We start from the raw sequence: 18096 nt of genomic DNA on the forward strand, positions 1-18096 counted from the left end.
CTGTGTAGGACTGGGCAGGGTGGATCATGTGGTCTAGCACGGTGCCAAGGCATGATGACATGGCCCTGACAAAAATATTATAGTCCGTGCTGAGGAGGGAGATCAGTGCCAGTGTTTAAAATGGCGCAGATTCACCCTTTTTGGGCAGCAGGGCAATTATGGCCCTGCACCACAAAAGGGGTATCTCTTCCATGTAGTCATTCCCCCGGATGTCCCAGAAAGCCCTGACGAACTCCACTGTCAGCCAGTCCAGCATCAGGGATTTTCCCCGGGAGAGGCTGTCGAGGGCGCAGGATAGCTCTGCCAGGCTGATAGGAGCATCAAGCCTACCGATCTGCAGAAGGTCCTGCCACAAAACTCTAGTCATCCATGCTGGATGGATCTGGAGAGTAAAGGCCGGTGTAATCGTTTCTGGCGTGGCACTGATACCCTCCAGATCCGAGACAAGGGATCCGCTGTTGACCAGCAACATAAGGAGCTGCTGACGACCCCATGTCCTTTTTCCAATGAGGCGAGGAAAGGGAGAGCCACGGTCCAGGTCCATAAGGATCCAGCTCCGCAACCTCTCATACACACCGCGGGACTTGACAAACTGTAGGTCCTGCAGCGTACCCTTCTTCTTGCTGTACACCAGCCGCAGGGCTGGGTCCTCATCGAGCTAACCGAGGCATGACTCCAGATTGAAAACCTCTTCTTCAACTCCTCGACCCTGGATTTCTGCCTCTTTGTCGACGCCTTCGCGTACTCTTGACAAAAGGTACGGACATGAGTCTTGCCCACATCCCACCAAAGCCTCAAGTAGGGGAAGCCTCCCTGCTTCCTTCTCCAGCCTGCCCAGAAGTGACAGAATGAGTCCAGGAACTGCCCATCCTCTAGCAGCAGGTTGTTAAAGTGCCAGTGTCCACATCCCAGTGGGATGTGAAACAGAAAGAGATCCATCTGTACCAGGCAGTAGTCCAAGCACAGCATCTGCCGCATAGAGGCTGACGGAATGCCAGACGTATAAGCCCTTGAAATGTAAAGCTGGTCGAGTCTGAATGCTCCATCTCCAGGTTCCACGTAAGTGAAGACACCGGAGCCAGGATGGAGAAGTCTCCAAACGTCCAAGTTGAGGGACCCAACCAGGTTCCACAACTTGCCAGTGCCAGTTTGTGGCGCAAGGGGTCAGTGAGGTCCCGGGCCTTGAGGATGGGGTTGAAATTCCCCCCCGCCCCTGAGGAAGATGTACTCGCCCGTGTTGATGGAGCCAAGATGAGTGGACACTTTCACGTATAAAGTAGTTTGCTGTGGCCCAGCATTTGGAGCGTAGATGTTCACAAAGGAAACACCACGCTCTCCCTCGCAAGCCGTCAAATGCAGCAACCGGCCTGGCACAGGCTACTTTACCCCCAAGATCTCCGGCTCAAAATGTGGGGCCAACAAGATAGCCACCCTGTTAAAATTAGGTGCTAGGTGGTTCGTGTAGATCCCTCCTCGCCACTCCAGGAGCCATGTGGCTTTATCTTCCCGTCCCGAAGAACCGAGAAGTTCTGGAACCTCTCTGCCACCATTGATATTGAAGCTGGCTATGGACACCTTCATGTCAAAAGCATTGTGCTACCTTCACCAACACCACATTTCAGTGCTCAGAGAGAGCAGGGGCGCAAGGCGTGCCCCTCCATTCCCTCAAGAGTCCATTGAGGAAATCTTGTAGCCGGCACTGCTCATTTCAGTCGGAATCTGGCACTCCTTTTGAGAAGGCACGCACAGACCGGGCCAGCAGTGCCAGATCTGGCCAGCAGTCGAGGGCTAAATGGACTCTGTCCCGTGACCATGATTTTTTAATTAAAATTCCCGGAGTTCTCCAAAGGGGATGAGGGGGTGTCGCGGGGAGGGTCCCGAGGGAGTTCACTGCTTTGCTGCAGCTACACTCCAATTCATCTCTGCCCACCACCGAGCTGCTGTTGCCCTCATGGTCAGAGTCGCCCGCTGCAGTGAACACGACTGGCAACACAAACTCGCCAACGAGCCCTGACTGCACCTTGATGCCACCCGCAGGATCGATGAAGGAACAGTCCTCCTTGGGCCCTGGGCCAGAGGGTGGTGGTGGCTCAGACCCCCCACTCTACCACAAACACCGGGTCACCCTGGGAGACCAGAGAAAAGCTCAGTTCTGGAACAGGGGTGCCTGGTGCTAGGGGCTGCACTGGAGAGAGGGGCCCCTCCGCACCACCACCACCCAAAGTCCCAAACCATGGGGTGCTGCCGCAGCAAAGCTGCACGGGGTGGAATGGGGCCTCAGAGGTGCTCCTCGCACCTGGCCCTGGGGCATCCTGCTCGGGGGCTGTGACAGCAAATGTTTTGATCTTTAAGGTTTTTTTTGCCCCGCTGTGGGTGCAGGATACAAAACTGGGGGGTGGGGAGGTCACTACTCACTCTTCATCGGGGGGGGCAGGGGTTGTTGTTAATAACTCCATGAGCTGAGCAGTCTTCCCACCCAACCCCCTAAAGTGTAGCGCCTCTTTTTCAGGCTTGGGAAATCCAGACCCTGGATGCCCCCCTCCCCACCCCCCCCCCCCCCCCCCCCCAGCTCCACTCCCTCCCTTGATCTCCCGCCTCTTGGGCTTGTCTGCCCTTTTTAGAAAACCCACTGGCTGGAGGTCCTGTGCCTTGCCGGACCCAGGGACTTGTGCAGAGACGATGCCGGGCCCAGCACATGACACTGAGGAGTCAACGTGCCCGGTGGAGTTTTTAATGATGGAGGGCCGGGAGGTGGTCTGTTTCCCTGAGCCGGTGGTTGGGTTGTCTGGGGTGCTGAGTATAGGTACAGGGGTGATGTCCCCCCGTTTCGCTCTTCGCCGCACCTTCCAGCCGCATAGATGTTCTCTCCCCTCCCCGTTGGCAACTGAGGTGGTGGTTGCTGCCGGCATGGCCTCTCCTGTTGCGGGGAGGCAGTTGGAGTAACTGTGGGGCGGGGGCTGTGGCATTGCCAACTGCGGCTGCCTTGGTCTTTTCGGCAACCTTGGAGGTGAGGCAATTTTTATGGATATGTCCCACCCCCTTACAGGCATGGCACTGCACTGCATGTCATCTGTGGACCAGAAGACACAGTAAGTGACCCCTCGTGGGAGATGTCGAAGCCTCCCTCCAGGCACTCCTCCCAGGTGAGACAGATGAAAACCTGGCACTGGAAGGAATAGATGTGCAGATGGGAGGCCTCCCTTAGGCCGTGTGGGATCGGCACCATCTCAGACCTAATCTCCCCCAGTTAATGGAGATGGGGTGGAGGAGCTCAAGGGCATAAAGGGCAGGATATTGGATATAATGACCCTCAAGGGGGTGGCCTCAAGTGGGTCCATTGCCGGTAAAGTCCGTGAGCCCCTTTTCCAGGGCGAGGTGGCCCGCCACTCACCTTCAAAAAGAATACCCACCTTACTGTACATTTTTAAGGCAGCTACAATGGCTGAGGGGCCGACAACCCCAGCATAAGTGGCCCTGGGAGGGTCCCGCCACTGGCGAAGATGCTGCTGCTGCCATGATGGGCAATGCTACACCCACCCCAAGAGATGATGTGACTCACATGTGCTTTTTTTTAATGGAAACTGGGGAAGGGGAGGACGGTGAAAGAGTTGGGGAATGTGAGCTGAGGCGCTCTCCCCTAGGCATGGAGTGAAAGGGGTGCTTTGGAGGGAGAGAGGAGAAGGAGAGAGGGAAGAGCAGGAGACACAGGAGGAAGGCTGGATGGGTGGTGCACCAAGGTAGGCGCGTGCCCCAGGTCAGGCAGATAGGGGTGTGATAACTTGATTTGATTTACTGGCACATGTATTAGTATACAGTGAAAAGTATTGTTTCTTGCGCGCTATACAGACAAAGCATATCATTCACAGAGAAGGAAAGGAGAGGGTGCAAAATGTAACGTTACAGTCATAGCTAGAGTATAGAGAAAGATCAATTTAACGCGAGGTAGGTCTATTCAGAAGTCTGACGGCAGCAGGAAAGAAGCTGTTCTTGTGTCAGTTGGTACGTGTCCTCATCTTTGTACCTTTTTCCCAATGGAAGGTGGGAGGGAGTATGTCCAGGGTGCATGGGGTTATGCTGGCCGCTTTTCTGAGGCAGCGAGAAGTGTAGACAGAGTCAATGGATGAGAGGCTGGTTTGTGTGATGGACTGGGCTTTATTCACGACCCTTGTAGTTTTTTGTGGTCTTGGAAAGAGCAGGAGCCATACCAAGCTGTGATACAATCAGAAAAAATGCTTTCTATAGTGCATCTATAAAAGTTGGTGAGAGTCGTAGCGGATATGCCAAATTTCCTTAGTCTCCTGAGAAAGTAGAGGCGTTGGTGAGCTTTCTTAACTGTTGCGTCGGCATGGAGGGACCAGAACAGGTTGGTGGTGATCTGGACACCTAGAAACCTGAAGCTCTACAACCATTTCCACTTCATCCCTGTTGATGTAGACAGGGGCATGTCCTCCACTACGTTTCCTGAAGTCGATGGCTATCTCCTTTGTTTTGTTGACATTGAGGGTAAGATTATTGTTGCCGCACCAATTCACCAGATTCTCTGTCTCATACCTGTACTCCGTATCATCGCCGTTTGAGATCCAACCCACTATGGTGGTGTTATCAGCAAACTTGAAAATCGAGTTGGAGGGGAATTTGGCCACACAGGTGTTCCTTGGTTAGGGGAGAGGTGAGAGGACTTGAAAAGTCTTCAGCCCAGGATGGGCCTGGCTTTAAGTCCAAAAGTAGTCTTCACCTCTCATCCCTGCAGTTGAGAAAAAACAGAAGCAAGCCAACCCCCTCCTCCAGCAAGCACCAACATTCAATTGACGGGGCAGTGAGCCCAGACTCAGTCCATATGCCCCCCCTGTTCTTTCCTCCTCCTGCAGGCTGTGGGCCTTCAAGCCTCTACACCTCAAGCTCCTGCAATCCGGGCCTCTCTCTCCCTCAAAGCAGCAGCTTTTCTGTGCAGTCCTCTCAGCTTCAGCACAACTCTGGAATGATGCAGTTCAGCAGCAGTAGCAGCAGTTGATTGAGAGCAGGTGACTCCAAGCAGGTCTCCAATCTCTAGAACCATGAGTCCTGACTGGGACAACAATTCTGCAGACCCTTCCTGATGTCTGCTTTTAAAGGGCTTAGGTGATGTGGGCAGGCCTGTTACCAAGGGAACTCGTATTCAACAAGCCCCGCATAGAACTCTTGGGGGTTTATTACAGCCTCCAAGGACAAATTATTTTCATGTTTCATCAATGACCTTCCTTGTGTCCAGCAGCTTAACAGTTTGCTGTTAGTTGTGTAGTTTTCAGTTCAATTTGTATTTCTGCAAATAACAAAGCAATCCATGCCTGCATGCAGCAAGACCAACCAAAAACATTCAGGCTGATAAGTAGCAAACAATGCCAAGAAAGTGCATAGCAAACAATGCCAAGAAAGTGCAAAGCAAATGGCCATCTCCACCACCACCATCAACGTTTTGGGGATTACCACTAACCAGAAGCCTAAATGCACCAGCCATAGAAAACCAACAATCTGGCTACGAAAGCAGGTGAAGGGTTAGGGATTCTGCAGTGAATTGCTCATCTTCTGTCCCAGGCCGCGCTCCCCCTCCCCAATTCCTCACTCAACCCCAATCCACCAAAGACCACCCATCAAGGCATAATTCAAGGCTGTGATGGAATAATCTCCAATTGGAGAGGAACAGCTGCAACAACATTCCAGAAACGCAAAGACAAAGCAGCCTATCCATCACCTTAAACATTCATTCCCTCAACCACTAGGGCTGCAATGTACATGTGCTGCAGGGTGTACTATAACAACTCACAAAGTCTTTTACAGCAAAATCTCCCGAACATGTGATATTCACTCTTTATAGGACAAGCAGAGCTGGCGCTTGGGAACAGCACCAATTCCAAGTTCCCCTCCAATCACACACCAATCTAGACTTGAAATATATCACCATTCCTTTATCGTCACTGGGTCCAAACTGTGGAACTCGCTCTCTAATAACATAGTGGGTGTGCCTTCACCACAGGGATTATTTTCACAGATGTTGCTGAGTATTTCCAGCATTTCATGTCCTAGTTGTAGATTCTTTATGTTTTTCAAGACTTCGCTTAGGACTTTTAGTCAGAGCTTTTTCTCCTATAGCCTCTTTAACACAGGGCATCTTTTTATAAAATATCCAGGTGGTTGAATTCTGTGACAATACAACTCACAATCCTGACGCACCAAACATGCAGAACAAAATGTGCAACTACAGGAGCACTTGGGATGTGATCAGCAAGTCAGAGGATTTCAGAAACAATCGCCCACCCCACTTTGGTTCAGTGATACCGACATTTACAATCTTACAGGCCAACGACCGTGTGCTCTGTTTAGTCCTCGATACTTCCGGAAGTATGGCATCGGTAAGACCTATCCTAATGTTTATTTTACAGGAAATGTTGTTTGGACACAAGTCAGACCTGTTGTGTGGTTTCAGACAGTAGGGTAGAAGAGGTCAGGAGCTGGGTATTCCCAGATGGGGAAAACAGTGAAAACAGGAAGAAACTAGTCTGAACACAAGTAAAACGGGGAAATAAGAACACTGGTTCTAACTGTTTTTATCTATTGGGTGTGGTGACTGACTCTAAAGGACATGAGCCAGATGTTTTTCCTTACAAGTGTTTCGCAGGCTTTTCATTCCAGACTTTTATTTGTGGAATTTAAATTTCACCATTTGCCATGGTGGGGTTCGAGCCCAAGTCCTCGGAACATCACCCTGGGTATTGGGATTGCTAGCCGTGTGACAATACCACTACACCATCACTACCTCCCCTATCCAGCATCTCCAAGACACAAATCAGGAGCGTGATGGAATGCTCTCCACTTGCCTGACTGCAGCTGGTACAACAATGACCAATCGGTCCCAAACAGTCTGCTTGCAGAAATAAAAATTAATTATCGACAGCTGAATTCTTCAATGGAAATTGGAACTAAATTTAACTTTTTTTTAATGCAATGTATAAATAAGTCAAATGAATTACTGAGCGCATTGTCTTCTTTTTATTAAATAGGAGAATCGTATTAACAGACTTGGCCAAGCAGCTGAGATATTCTTACTGCAGATCATTGAAGCACAGTCACAAGTTGGAATTGTCACTTTTAGCAGTACTGCAAATGTTCAAACACGTTTGAAAGTGATTGATAATGATGATGTGAGGAATGAACTTGTCCAACTGTTACCTAGAGCAGCTACTGGTGGAACAAATATCTGTGCTGGTGTTCGGTCTGGGTTTGAGGTAACATCTGAAAAGCACAACGAATTTAAATAACACCTTATTTACAGTTATTACATTGTTCCCGTGGTGACAACAACCAACTGTTTTGCAGGTGCTTCGTGGCGATGACGGTGCCACACACGGTGATGAAATTGTTCTGCTGACTGATGGGGAGGACAGTGGAATAAGCAAGTGTTTCACGGAGGTTGAACAGAGTGGCACAGTTATCCACACTATAGCATTAGGACCAAGTGCGGCTGCAGAATTGGAACAGCTGTCAAATATGACAGGTAACAAACACTGAAAGGTCTGATTATTGTGCATCAGGAGACGAACATGAGCGCTTCTTTGTTTCAAATTTTTCCCCCTTTCATTGTGGTGGAAGCATGAACAGTCATTGGGCAGGGTTTTACGGCCTCGCTCGAGCGAGACCAGAAATTCCCATCTGAGGTTGATGGAGATTTCCGATGGCGGGCGAGGTGGTAGAGCTCCGGCCACTGAGTCTTAGAGGCATACAGCGCAGGAAAGGTCCTTTGGCCCACCTTGATATTTCAAGTGCTCATCCAAATATTTTTTAAAGGTTGTAAAGTCTCCGGCCTCCACTACATTCCCAGGCCGTGCATTCCAAATTCCCACCAGCCTCTGAGTAAAAATATTTTTTCTCAAATTTCCTCTGAATCTCTTGTCCCTTACCCTAAAACTATGACCCTTGTGATTGATCCCTCAACTAAGGGGAACAGTTGCTCGCTATTCACCCTGTCCATACCCCTCATAATCTTATACATCCCAACCATGTCCTTTTCTCTTCTAGAGAAAACAATCGTCTCTCCTTATAGCTCAAATGCTCCATCCCAAGCAACATCTGGTGAACCTCCTCTTTTCCCCCTCTAGTGCTATCGAATCCTTCTTATAGTAGGGTGACCAGAATTGCACACAGTACTCCAGCTGTGGCCAAACCAACACTCTGTACAGCTCCAATATTAGCTCCTTGCTCTTATACTTTTTACGACTGGTGAAAGCAAGGGTCCCATGTCACTTAACTATCCTATTCACATACTCTTCCGACTTCAGGGATCTGTGAATAATTACCCTAAGATCCCTCTGTTCCTCTGAGCTACCCAGTGTTCTGCCATTTATTAAATACTCCCTCATCTTGTTTCTTCTTCCAAAGTGCATCACCTCACACTTAAAGGTTAAATGACCTGTATAAAATAATTTAGCTAATGTCTCAACTGAAATAGTGGAAGGGAATTCCAGGTGATTGCATTCCAATTACTGGGTAGAACTCTGATAGGAAATTGTTGGGATTGTTTTCCTGTTTTTAGTCCTTGTGCTGCCCCGTTTTAGCCACAAACAGTTAACAAGGAGGAAATTAAACCCAGTGTTTCTTTAGTTTATCGTAAGCAATGTTACACAAGACTGAATAATAGTATGATATTAGCATCATAAAGGTAACACAATGGAGAACCAAAAGTCAAAGTGTTCAGATTACACTAAGATTAGTGGCATAGTATTACATAATATTTAGAGCACAGGAACGGGCTATCCAGCACAATGGGTCCTTGGAGTATTTATACTCCAGCTAAGCCTCCTCCAACCTTGGTTATTTAACGCCATCAATATATCTCCTTTTTCCTCCATGCTTCTCTCTCACTTCCTTAAAGAGTTCCACATTTTCACCAGTCTCTTAGTAACACAACTTTTCTTCTGAAATTCCTGTGGGATTGATTTGGAACTCCCTTATCTTTCTGGCCCTCAGTTCTGGTCTCCCCATCAAATAGATCCTTTTCTTTGCTTGAAAAAAAGCCTCAATTAAAATTCTTTCATAATCAAACATGATCTCATTGAGTGGCGGAGCAGACTTGATGGGCCAAATGGCCTATTTCTGCTCCTACGTCATATGCTCTTCTGTAGAAAATAGCCTGAGCCTGTTCAAACTTTTCTGGAGCGGAATCTTATGGGAATTTGGCAGAGTGTCAGTTCCGATGAGAAAACTGGTGTCAAACCCTCTAGCTCCACTGGCCACTTTTCTCTGCAGATCTGGTTTCTTCAACTGCCACAATAAGTGGGTGTGGATTTTACCGTCACTCTGGTAGGGTGGGTCTCCTAGAGCCAGGAATAGGCTCCACTGTGATTGCAATCTCAGAAATAAATATCAATTTCCTATCCCCCCCACCCCCCTTACCCATCTACCACAAAGTTATCTGTGGCTTTTCACTCGATCATCACCAACATTGTGCCCTCCTCCCCCCGCCCCACCCCTCCAAAATCATCACCGGCACTGATCGCCACCGCCCCCTCCCCCACAATCATTGCAGGCACCCCTCCCCCCTGACCAACCATCGTGCCACCTTCCACTTCCCCGCCCACCTCCTCCCTCCCCTTGTGTGGGAATGTTTCCTCCCCCATCAAGGTGAACCTCTTCCCAACGTGCGACCAGCGTTGATGTTTCAAATTTGTCCCCCAATTTTGTGCTTGATTTTCTGGAATGATATTTGAGTCCTTTTCAGAATAAGCAGCCAGAGTTCAGATTCATTGGACCAAGAAATGATACAGCACAGAAGGGGTCATTCAGCCCATCGTGTCCATGCCGGCCCAAAGACACCCAGGTGCCCCTTCTAATCCATCTTCCAGCACACTGTCCATAGCCCTGTAGCTTAGGACACTTAGAATTACAGATCCGGGTACTTTAAAAAAAAAATTAGGATCCCTGCCTCCACCATCAGCTTAGGCAGCAAATTCCAGACATCCACCACCCTCTGTGTAAAAACATTTTACCTCATGTTCCCTTCTAATCATTCTGCCCCAGAGCTTGAATCTATGACCCTGTTTTTAAACTCTCTGCTAAGGAAAACAGGTTCCTCCTGTCCACTCTATCTCTACCCCTCACCATTATGTATACCTCAATCATGTCACCCCTCATCCTTCTCTGCCCAAGGAAAACAACCGCAACCTCTCCACATAGCTAAATTCTAGTAAATCTTCTCTGCACGCTCCAGAGCAATTATGTCCTTCCTGTAATGTGGTGACCACAACTGTACACAATGTTCCAGCTGTGGCCTCACTAGTGTCTTATACAGTTCCATTATTGTATTCCTATTTTTGTATTCTATACCTGTGCCAATGAAAGAGAACATTCCATATGCCTTCTTTACAACCTAATCTACCTGTACTGCTATCTTTAAAGACCTGTGAACATGCATGTCAAGATCTCTCACTTCATCTACCCCTCTCACTATATTCCTGTTTATTCTTTATTTCCTTTCACTGTTTGACCTCCCTAAATGCATTATCTCACACTTAGGAGAGTTGAACCCTTTCTGCCACTTTTTTGCCCACTCCACGAACCCACCTATATCATTTTGGAGCTTACAGCTATCCTCCACACCATCCACTACATGGCCAATTTTTGTGTTGTCTGCAAATTCCCCAATCATGCCCCCCACATTCAAGTCCAAATCGTTAATTTATAAAACAAACAGCAGGGGTCCCAACACCAAGCCCTGCAGAACACCACTTGAAACAGCTTTCCATTCACAAGGCAGCCATCAACCATTATCCTTTGTTTCCTGTAACTAAGCCAACTTTAGATCCAATTAGCCACATTACCCTGTTTTACTTTTTTCACCAGTCTGCCATATGGAATCTTGCCAAATGCTTTACTAAAATTCATGTACACAACCATTGCACTACCCTCATCGATCCTTCTCGTCACTTCCTCAATGAATTCAATCAAGTTTGTAAGGCATGGCCATCCCTTAAAACATCATCCTGACTATCCCCGACGAGTCCATGCCTAAGTGACAGTTTATCCAATCTTTCAGGATTGATTCTAACAATTTTCTCACCACCGATGTGAGACTAACTGGCCTATAATTATTTGGCATTTCCTTCATACTCTTTTTAAACAATGGAACCACATTTGCATTCCTTCAGTCCTCTCACCTGTGTCTAATGAAGATTGGAAAATAATCCTCAAAGCATCTTTCCCCCGTGACCTCCTTCAACATCCTAGGGAACAATCCATTTTGTCCTGGCAACAGATCCACTTTCAGGGATTCCAACTCCCTTAACACCTCCTCCCTCATTATGATTATTTTATCCAATATTTTATGCTGCTCCTCTTGGATTACTATATCCACATCATCCCTTTCCTTTGTGAATATGGAGACAAAAAAATTAACTCTTCCCACATCTTCTTCACACAAGTTCCTTTCTTCATCTCTGATAGGTCCTACCTTTTCCTTAACCATCCTTTTGCTCTTTGTATATTGGTAAAACGTATTTGGGTTTTCCTTAATCTTGCTTGCTAATATTTTTTCATGCTCGCTCTTTTATTTCCTTATTTCTTTTTTTACTTGATCCCTGTACATTCTATACTCCCCTAAGCTGTCTGAAAATTTGAGTCTTTTGTGACTATCATAAGCTTTACTTTTCTATTGAATCTTACCCTGTATTTTTCAAGACATGATGTGGCAAATGAACCTGTTGGACTTTAACCTGGTGTTGTTAGACTCCTTACTGTTTTTCAAGACAACCATGGGTTGTCAGCAAAAACATCCTGCTGCCATGTGTCTATCTGTGCCCGTAGTTCATCTGTCTTGTTTGTAATACTCCATGTACTGAAGTATAAATAGTTCAACTGCATCAATTTCCTTTGCTGGACCCTTTTTAATGCTTGTTGCTTTTGTCTTTCCAAGTCGCTGACTACATCACGAACTCACTATAGTCCTTAATTCCTTTACTGTTCAAACATTTATCTATCCTTGTCTTAAAAATATTCAATGAGGTAGCCTCAACTGCCTCACTGGGCAGGGAATTCCACAGATTCACAACCTTTTGTGTGAAGAAGTTCCTCCTCAACTCAGTCCTAAATCTGCTCCCCCTTATTTTGAGGCCATGCCCCCTAGTTCTAGTTTCACCTGCCAGTGGAAACAACTTCCCTGCTTCTATCTTGTCTATAAATAGATGTTCTACCTCCTGTTTCCTGATCTTAATCTGACACATCTAAACCTACCTTTTGGTTTCAATTCCCCTGCCACATTAGTTTAAAACCTCCCCAATAGAATTAGCAAACGCTGGTCCAGCTCTGCCCGAGTGGAATCCGTCAGGCTTGTACGGTTTCCACCTTCCCCAGAACCGTTCCCAATGCCTCAAGAATCTAAACCCCTCCCTGGTGCACCATTTCTCCAGCCACACATTCATCTGATCGACCCTCTTATTCCTGTTCGCGCTAGCACGTGGCACCACGTGGCTGCCCTGTCGATATTTGTGTTATCCTCACCATTTGCCACTCTTCCAAGTTATCATTGGCAAATTTTACTCTGTATTCTGTATCCTAGTGATTGATATTCATCAAAACAGCAGTGGTTCTAGCACTGATTCTTGGGGGACACTATTGTCTATCATCGTCCAATCTGAAAAACAATAATTTACCATGACTGTGTTTTCTGTCCTTAAGTCTATTTTTTATGCAAGTTTATACTGACCTATCTTTTCCATGAGTTATGATTTTGTTTACCAACCTTTTAAGTGGTACTTTGTTAAATGTTTTCTAAAAATCCACTTCAACAATATCAATTCCATTTTCTTCATGAATCGTCTATCATTTCAGCAAAAAATTCAATTAGATTGGTCAAACGTGATATGACTTTTACAAATCTATCGCTGGCTCTCCTTAATTAACTCAAACCTCTCAAAGCACTTATTTTTTCCCCCTGAATATTTTTCCTGAAAATTTTACCCAACACTGATGTTGAAGTAAGTGGCTTGTAGTTCCTAGGCCTGTCTTTACATCCTGGCCAGAATTCTCTGACTTTGACTGCGGGTGGGATTCTCCATTCCCGCTGCTATGAGTGGAGATTTGGCTGAGATTTGTTCTCCCTGGCAGTTGTAGGGAAGATTGGAATATAATGGCAAGCTTTCCGTTACCTCCACTTTCGTTTTCCTCAGCAATCTGGGATGCAGGTCATCCAGGCCAGACAACCTCTTCACCTCCCTTGTATATCCTTTCCATCAATTTCCGCTTCATCCATTACATCAAACATCAGCATTCCTTCTGACATTATATCACCTCTTCTTTAGTCAACACCAATACGAAGGACTCAAGTATCCTGTTTGCACCTCTAAGCATCTACATTATCTGACAGGGAGGTGGTAATGCAGTGAGCCAAATCCCACCACAACAGATGGTGGATTTTGAGTTCTATAAAAATTTGGAATCAAAAATGAAACAATTGTCGATTCATTAATATCCTTGATTCATTCATGTCCTTGAGGGAAGGAAACCTGACCAACATGTGACAGCAATATGGTTGATGTGGTTGATTCTGAAATAGCCTAGCAAGCCACTCAGTTGTATCCAGTCACTAAAGACAACAAAAAGGAATAAAACAGATGAATCAACCATGGCAGTAGAAATGACAATGGCAAACCCAGCCCTTTAGACCCTACAAACCAACATCTGGGGGCTTGTACTTGTACTAATCTGACATAGTCATTATCATGGAAGTAAACCTTAGATAAATATCCCAGACACCACTATCATCAGCAGAGGTGGCAGCACAGTGGTTTACAGGAGGGAGTTGTTCTCATGGCCAAGTGGTATTATCACTAGACTATTCATCCAAAAACTCAGCTAATGTTCTGGGGACCCGGGTTTGAATCCCACCATGGCAGATGGTGGAATTTGAATTCAATAAAAAATATCTGGAATTAAGAATCTACTGGTGACCATGAAACCATTGTCGATTGTCAGAAAAACCTATCTGGTTCACTAATGTCCCTTGTGAAAGGAAATCTGCCATCCTTACCTGGTCTGGCCTACATGTGACTCCAGGGCCACAGCAATATGGTTGACTCTCAACTGCCAAAGAACAAAGAAAGGTACAGCACAGGAACAGGTTTTTCAGCCTTCCAAGTCTGTGCCGACCAAGATGCCCTAATTAAACAAAAGAAAACCTTCTGGCCTTACTCAGTCCACATCCCTCTATTCCCTCCCTATTGATGTACCCAAATCAATCCAGATTGATCCAGATGTCTCTTAAATGTTGCTAATGTGCCTGCATCCACCACCTCCTCTGGCAGCGCGTTCCAGGCACCCACCACTCTCTGCGTGAAAAACTTCCTCTGCACATTTCCCTTAAACTTTTCCCCTCACCTTGAACCTATGCCTCCTTGTAATTGACACTTCCACACAGGGAAAAAACCTCTGACTATCCATCCTATGTCTCTCATAAGTTTGTAGACCTCAATCAGGTCTCCCCTCAGCCTCTGTCTTTCCAGTGAAAACAATCCTGATTTATTCAATCTCTCCTCATAGCCAACACCCTCGAGACCAGGCAACATCCTGGTGAACCTTCTTTGCACTCTCTCCAAAGCTTCCACGTCCTTCTGGTAGCGTGGTGACCAGAACCGCACGCATTACTACAAATGCGGCCTAACCAAGGTTTTATATAGCTGTAACATGGTTTCCCTCTGAAATGGCCGAGCAAGCCACTCAGTTTAAGGGCAATTAGGGATGGGCAATAAATGCTGGCCAGCCAGTGACGCCCATGTCCCACAGAAGAATACAAAAACTAGGCCAAACATGAGCCTCCTGCTGATTACCACACTGTCCCCCCTCAGCTGATGAATCAGTGCTCCTCCATGTTGAACACTTGGAGGAAGCACTGAGGGTGGCAAGGGTGCAGAATGCATTCTGGGTGGGGGATTTCAATGTCCATCACCAAGAGTGCCTTGGTAGTAGCACCACAGACTGAGTTGGGCGGGTCCTAAAGGACTGGCTGGCTAGATTGGGATTGCAGCAGGTGATAAGGGGACCAACAGAGGAAAAACATGCTTGACCTTACCCTCACCAACCTATCTGCTGAAGATAATCTGTCCATGACAGTATCAGTAGGAATGACCACTGCACAGTCCTGTGGAGATAAAGTGCCATTTTCGCACTGAGGATACCCTCCATTGTGCTAAACTTTGAACAAATCTAGCAATTCAAGACTGGGCTTCCATGAGGCACTGTGGGCAATCAGCAGCAGAATTGCATTCAACCACAATCTGTATCATCATGGCCTGGCATATCTCCCACTCTACCACTACCACCAAGCCAAGGGACCAACCCTAGTTTAATGTAGAGTGCAGGAGGCCATGATAGGAGCAACGACATGCACACTAAAAATGAGGTGTCAACCTGATGAAGCTACAACACGTGACTACTTGCATGCCATACAGCAGAAGCAACAAATAATAGACGGAGCTAAGCAATTCCACAACCAATGGATCAGTTCTAAGTTCTGCAGTCCTGCCACATCCAGTGAATGGTGGTGGACAATCAAACAACTCACTGGAGGAAGAGGCTCCAGACATATCCCCATCCTCAATTATGGAGGAGCCCAGCACATCTGTGCAAAAATAAGGCTGAAGAATTTGCAACAATAGAACCATAGAAACCACAGAAAATTACAGCTCAGAAACAGGCCTTTTGGCCCTTCTTGTTTGTGCCGAACCATTTTTTGCCTAGTCCCACTGACCTGCACTTGGACCATATCCCTCCACACTCCTCTCATCCATGAACCCGTCCAAGTTTTTCTTAAATGTTAAAAGTGACCCCGCATTTACCACTTTATCCGGCAGCTCATTCCACACTCCCACCACTCTCTGCGTGAAGAAGCCCCCCCTAATATTTCCTTTAAACTTTTCTCCTTTCACCCTTAACCCTTGCCCTCTGGTTTTTTTCTCCCCTAGCCTCAGCGGAAAAAGCCTGCTTGCATTCACTCTATCTATACCCATCAAAATCTCTATCAAATCTCCCCTCAATCTTCTACGCTCCAGGGAATAAAGTCCCAACCTATTCAATCTCTCTCTGTAACTCAGCTTCTCAAGTCCCGGCAACATCCTTGTGAACCTTCTCTGCACTCTTTCAACCTTATTTACATCCTTCCTGTAACTAGGTGACCAAAACTGTACACAATACTCCAAATTCGGCCTCACCAATGCCTTATACCAAAGGCACTCTTTACGGCCCTATCCACCTGTGACATCACTTTTAGGGAATTCTGTACCTGTATTCCCAGATCCCTCTGTTCAACTGCACTCTTCAGAGTCCTACCATTTACCCTGTACGTTCTACTTTGGTTTGTCCTTCCAATGTGCAATATCTCACACTTGTCTGCGTTAAATTCCATTAGCCATTTTTCAGCCCATTTTTCTAGTTGGTCCAAATCCCTCTGCAAGCTTTGAAAACCTTCCTCACTGTCCACTACACCTCCAATCTTTGTATCATCAGCAAACTTGCTGATCCAATTTACCACATTATCATCCAGATCATTGATATAGATGACAAACAACAATGGATCCAACACTGATCCCTGCGGCACACCAATCTTCAGCCAGAAGTGCCAAGTGGATGATACATCTCAGCCTCCTGTGGAGATCCCCAGCATCACAGATGTTAACCTTCAGCCAATTCGATTTGCTCCATGTGATATCAAGGAATGACAAAAGGCTTGGATTTTTTGATTTGATTTGATGTATTATTGTCACATGTATTAACATACAGTGAAAAGTATTGTTTCTTGCGCGCTATACAAAGCATACCATTCATAGAGAAGGAAACGAGAGAATGCAGAATGTAGTGTTACAGTCATAGCTAGGGTGTAGAGGAAGATCAACTTAATGCAAGGTAAGTCCATTCAAAAGTCTGACAGCAGCAGGAAGAAGCTGTTCTTGAGTCGGTTGGTCCGTGACCTCAGACTTTTGTATCTTTTTCCCGAAGGAAGAAGATGGAAGAGAGAATGTCCGGAGTGCGTGGGGTCCTTAATTATGCTGGCTGCTTTGCCGAGGCAGCGGGAAGTGTTGACAAAGTCAATGGATGGGAGGCTGGTTTGCATAATGGATTGGGCTACATTCACGACCTTTTGTAGGTTCTTGCGATCTTGGGCAGAGCAGGAGCCAAACCAAGCTGTGATACAACCAGAAAGAATGCTTTCTATGGTCCATCTATAAAAGTTGGTGAAAGTCGTAGCTGACATGCCAAATTTCCTTAGTCTTCTGAGAAAGAGGAGACATTGGTGGGCTTTCTTAACTATAGTGTCGGCATGGGGGGACCAGGACAGTTGGTTGGTGACCTGGACCCTAAAAACCTGAAGCTCTCGACCCTTTCTACTTCGTCCCCATTGATGTAGACAGGGACATGTTCTCCTTTTAGACTTCCTGAAGTCGATGACAATCTCCTTCATTTTGTTGACATTGAGGGAGAGATTATTGTTGCCACACCAGTTCACCAGATTCTCTATCTCATTCCTGTACTCTGTCTCGTCATTGTTTGAGATCCGACCCACTACAGTGGTGTCGTCAGCAAACTTGAAAATCGAATTGGAGGGGAATTTGGCTGCAGTCACAGGTGTACAAGGAGTATAGTAGGGGTCTGAGAACACAGCCTTGTGGGGCACCGGTGTTGAGGATTATCGTGGAGGTGGTGTTGTTGCCTATCCTTGCTGATTGTGGTCTATGAATTAGGAAGTTCAGGATCCAGTCACAGAGGGAGGTGCTGAGGCCTAAGCCATGGAGTTTGGAGTTGAGTTTCGTGGGAATAAGTGTTGAAGGCTGAGCTGTGGTCAATAAATAGGAGTCTGACATAGGTGTCCTTGTTATCCAGGTATTCTAGGGTTGCGTGCAGGGCAAGGGAAATGGCGTCTGCTGTGGACCCGTTTTGGCAGTGGGCAAACTGTAGTGGATCCAGGGTAGTCTGGGAGGCTGGAATTGATTCGTGCCATGACTAACCTTTCAAAGCACTTCATAATGATGGATGCAAAGGATACTGCAAAGGTTATGGAGCCTGGCAATATTCTGGCAATAGTGC

At 46.6% G+C, this 18096-nt stretch overlaps 1 protein-coding gene across 1 annotated transcript in view; it reads left to right on the top strand.

Annotated features, from left to right (window-relative positions):
- The window catches only part of LOC144497541 (calcium-activated chloride channel regulator 1-like), a 53018-nt gene that overhangs the window by 18211 nt on the left and 16711 nt on the right, over positions 1-18096 (top strand). Inside the window, exons 6-8 of the mRNA XM_078218943.1 lie at positions 6165-6386; positions 7035-7259; positions 7351-7528. Of these exons, the coding sequence (XP_078075069.1) occupies positions 6165-6386; positions 7035-7259; positions 7351-7528 (625 nt within the window). The remainder of the gene's footprint in view (positions 1-6164; positions 6387-7034; positions 7260-7350; positions 7529-18096) is intronic.

The sequence above is a fragment of the Mustelus asterias genome, chromosome 8 (assembly GCF_964213995.1).
Source record: "Mustelus asterias chromosome 8, sMusAst1.hap1.1, whole genome shotgun sequence".
NCBI lineage: Eukaryota > Metazoa > Chordata > Chondrichthyes > Carcharhiniformes > Triakidae > Mustelus > Mustelus asterias.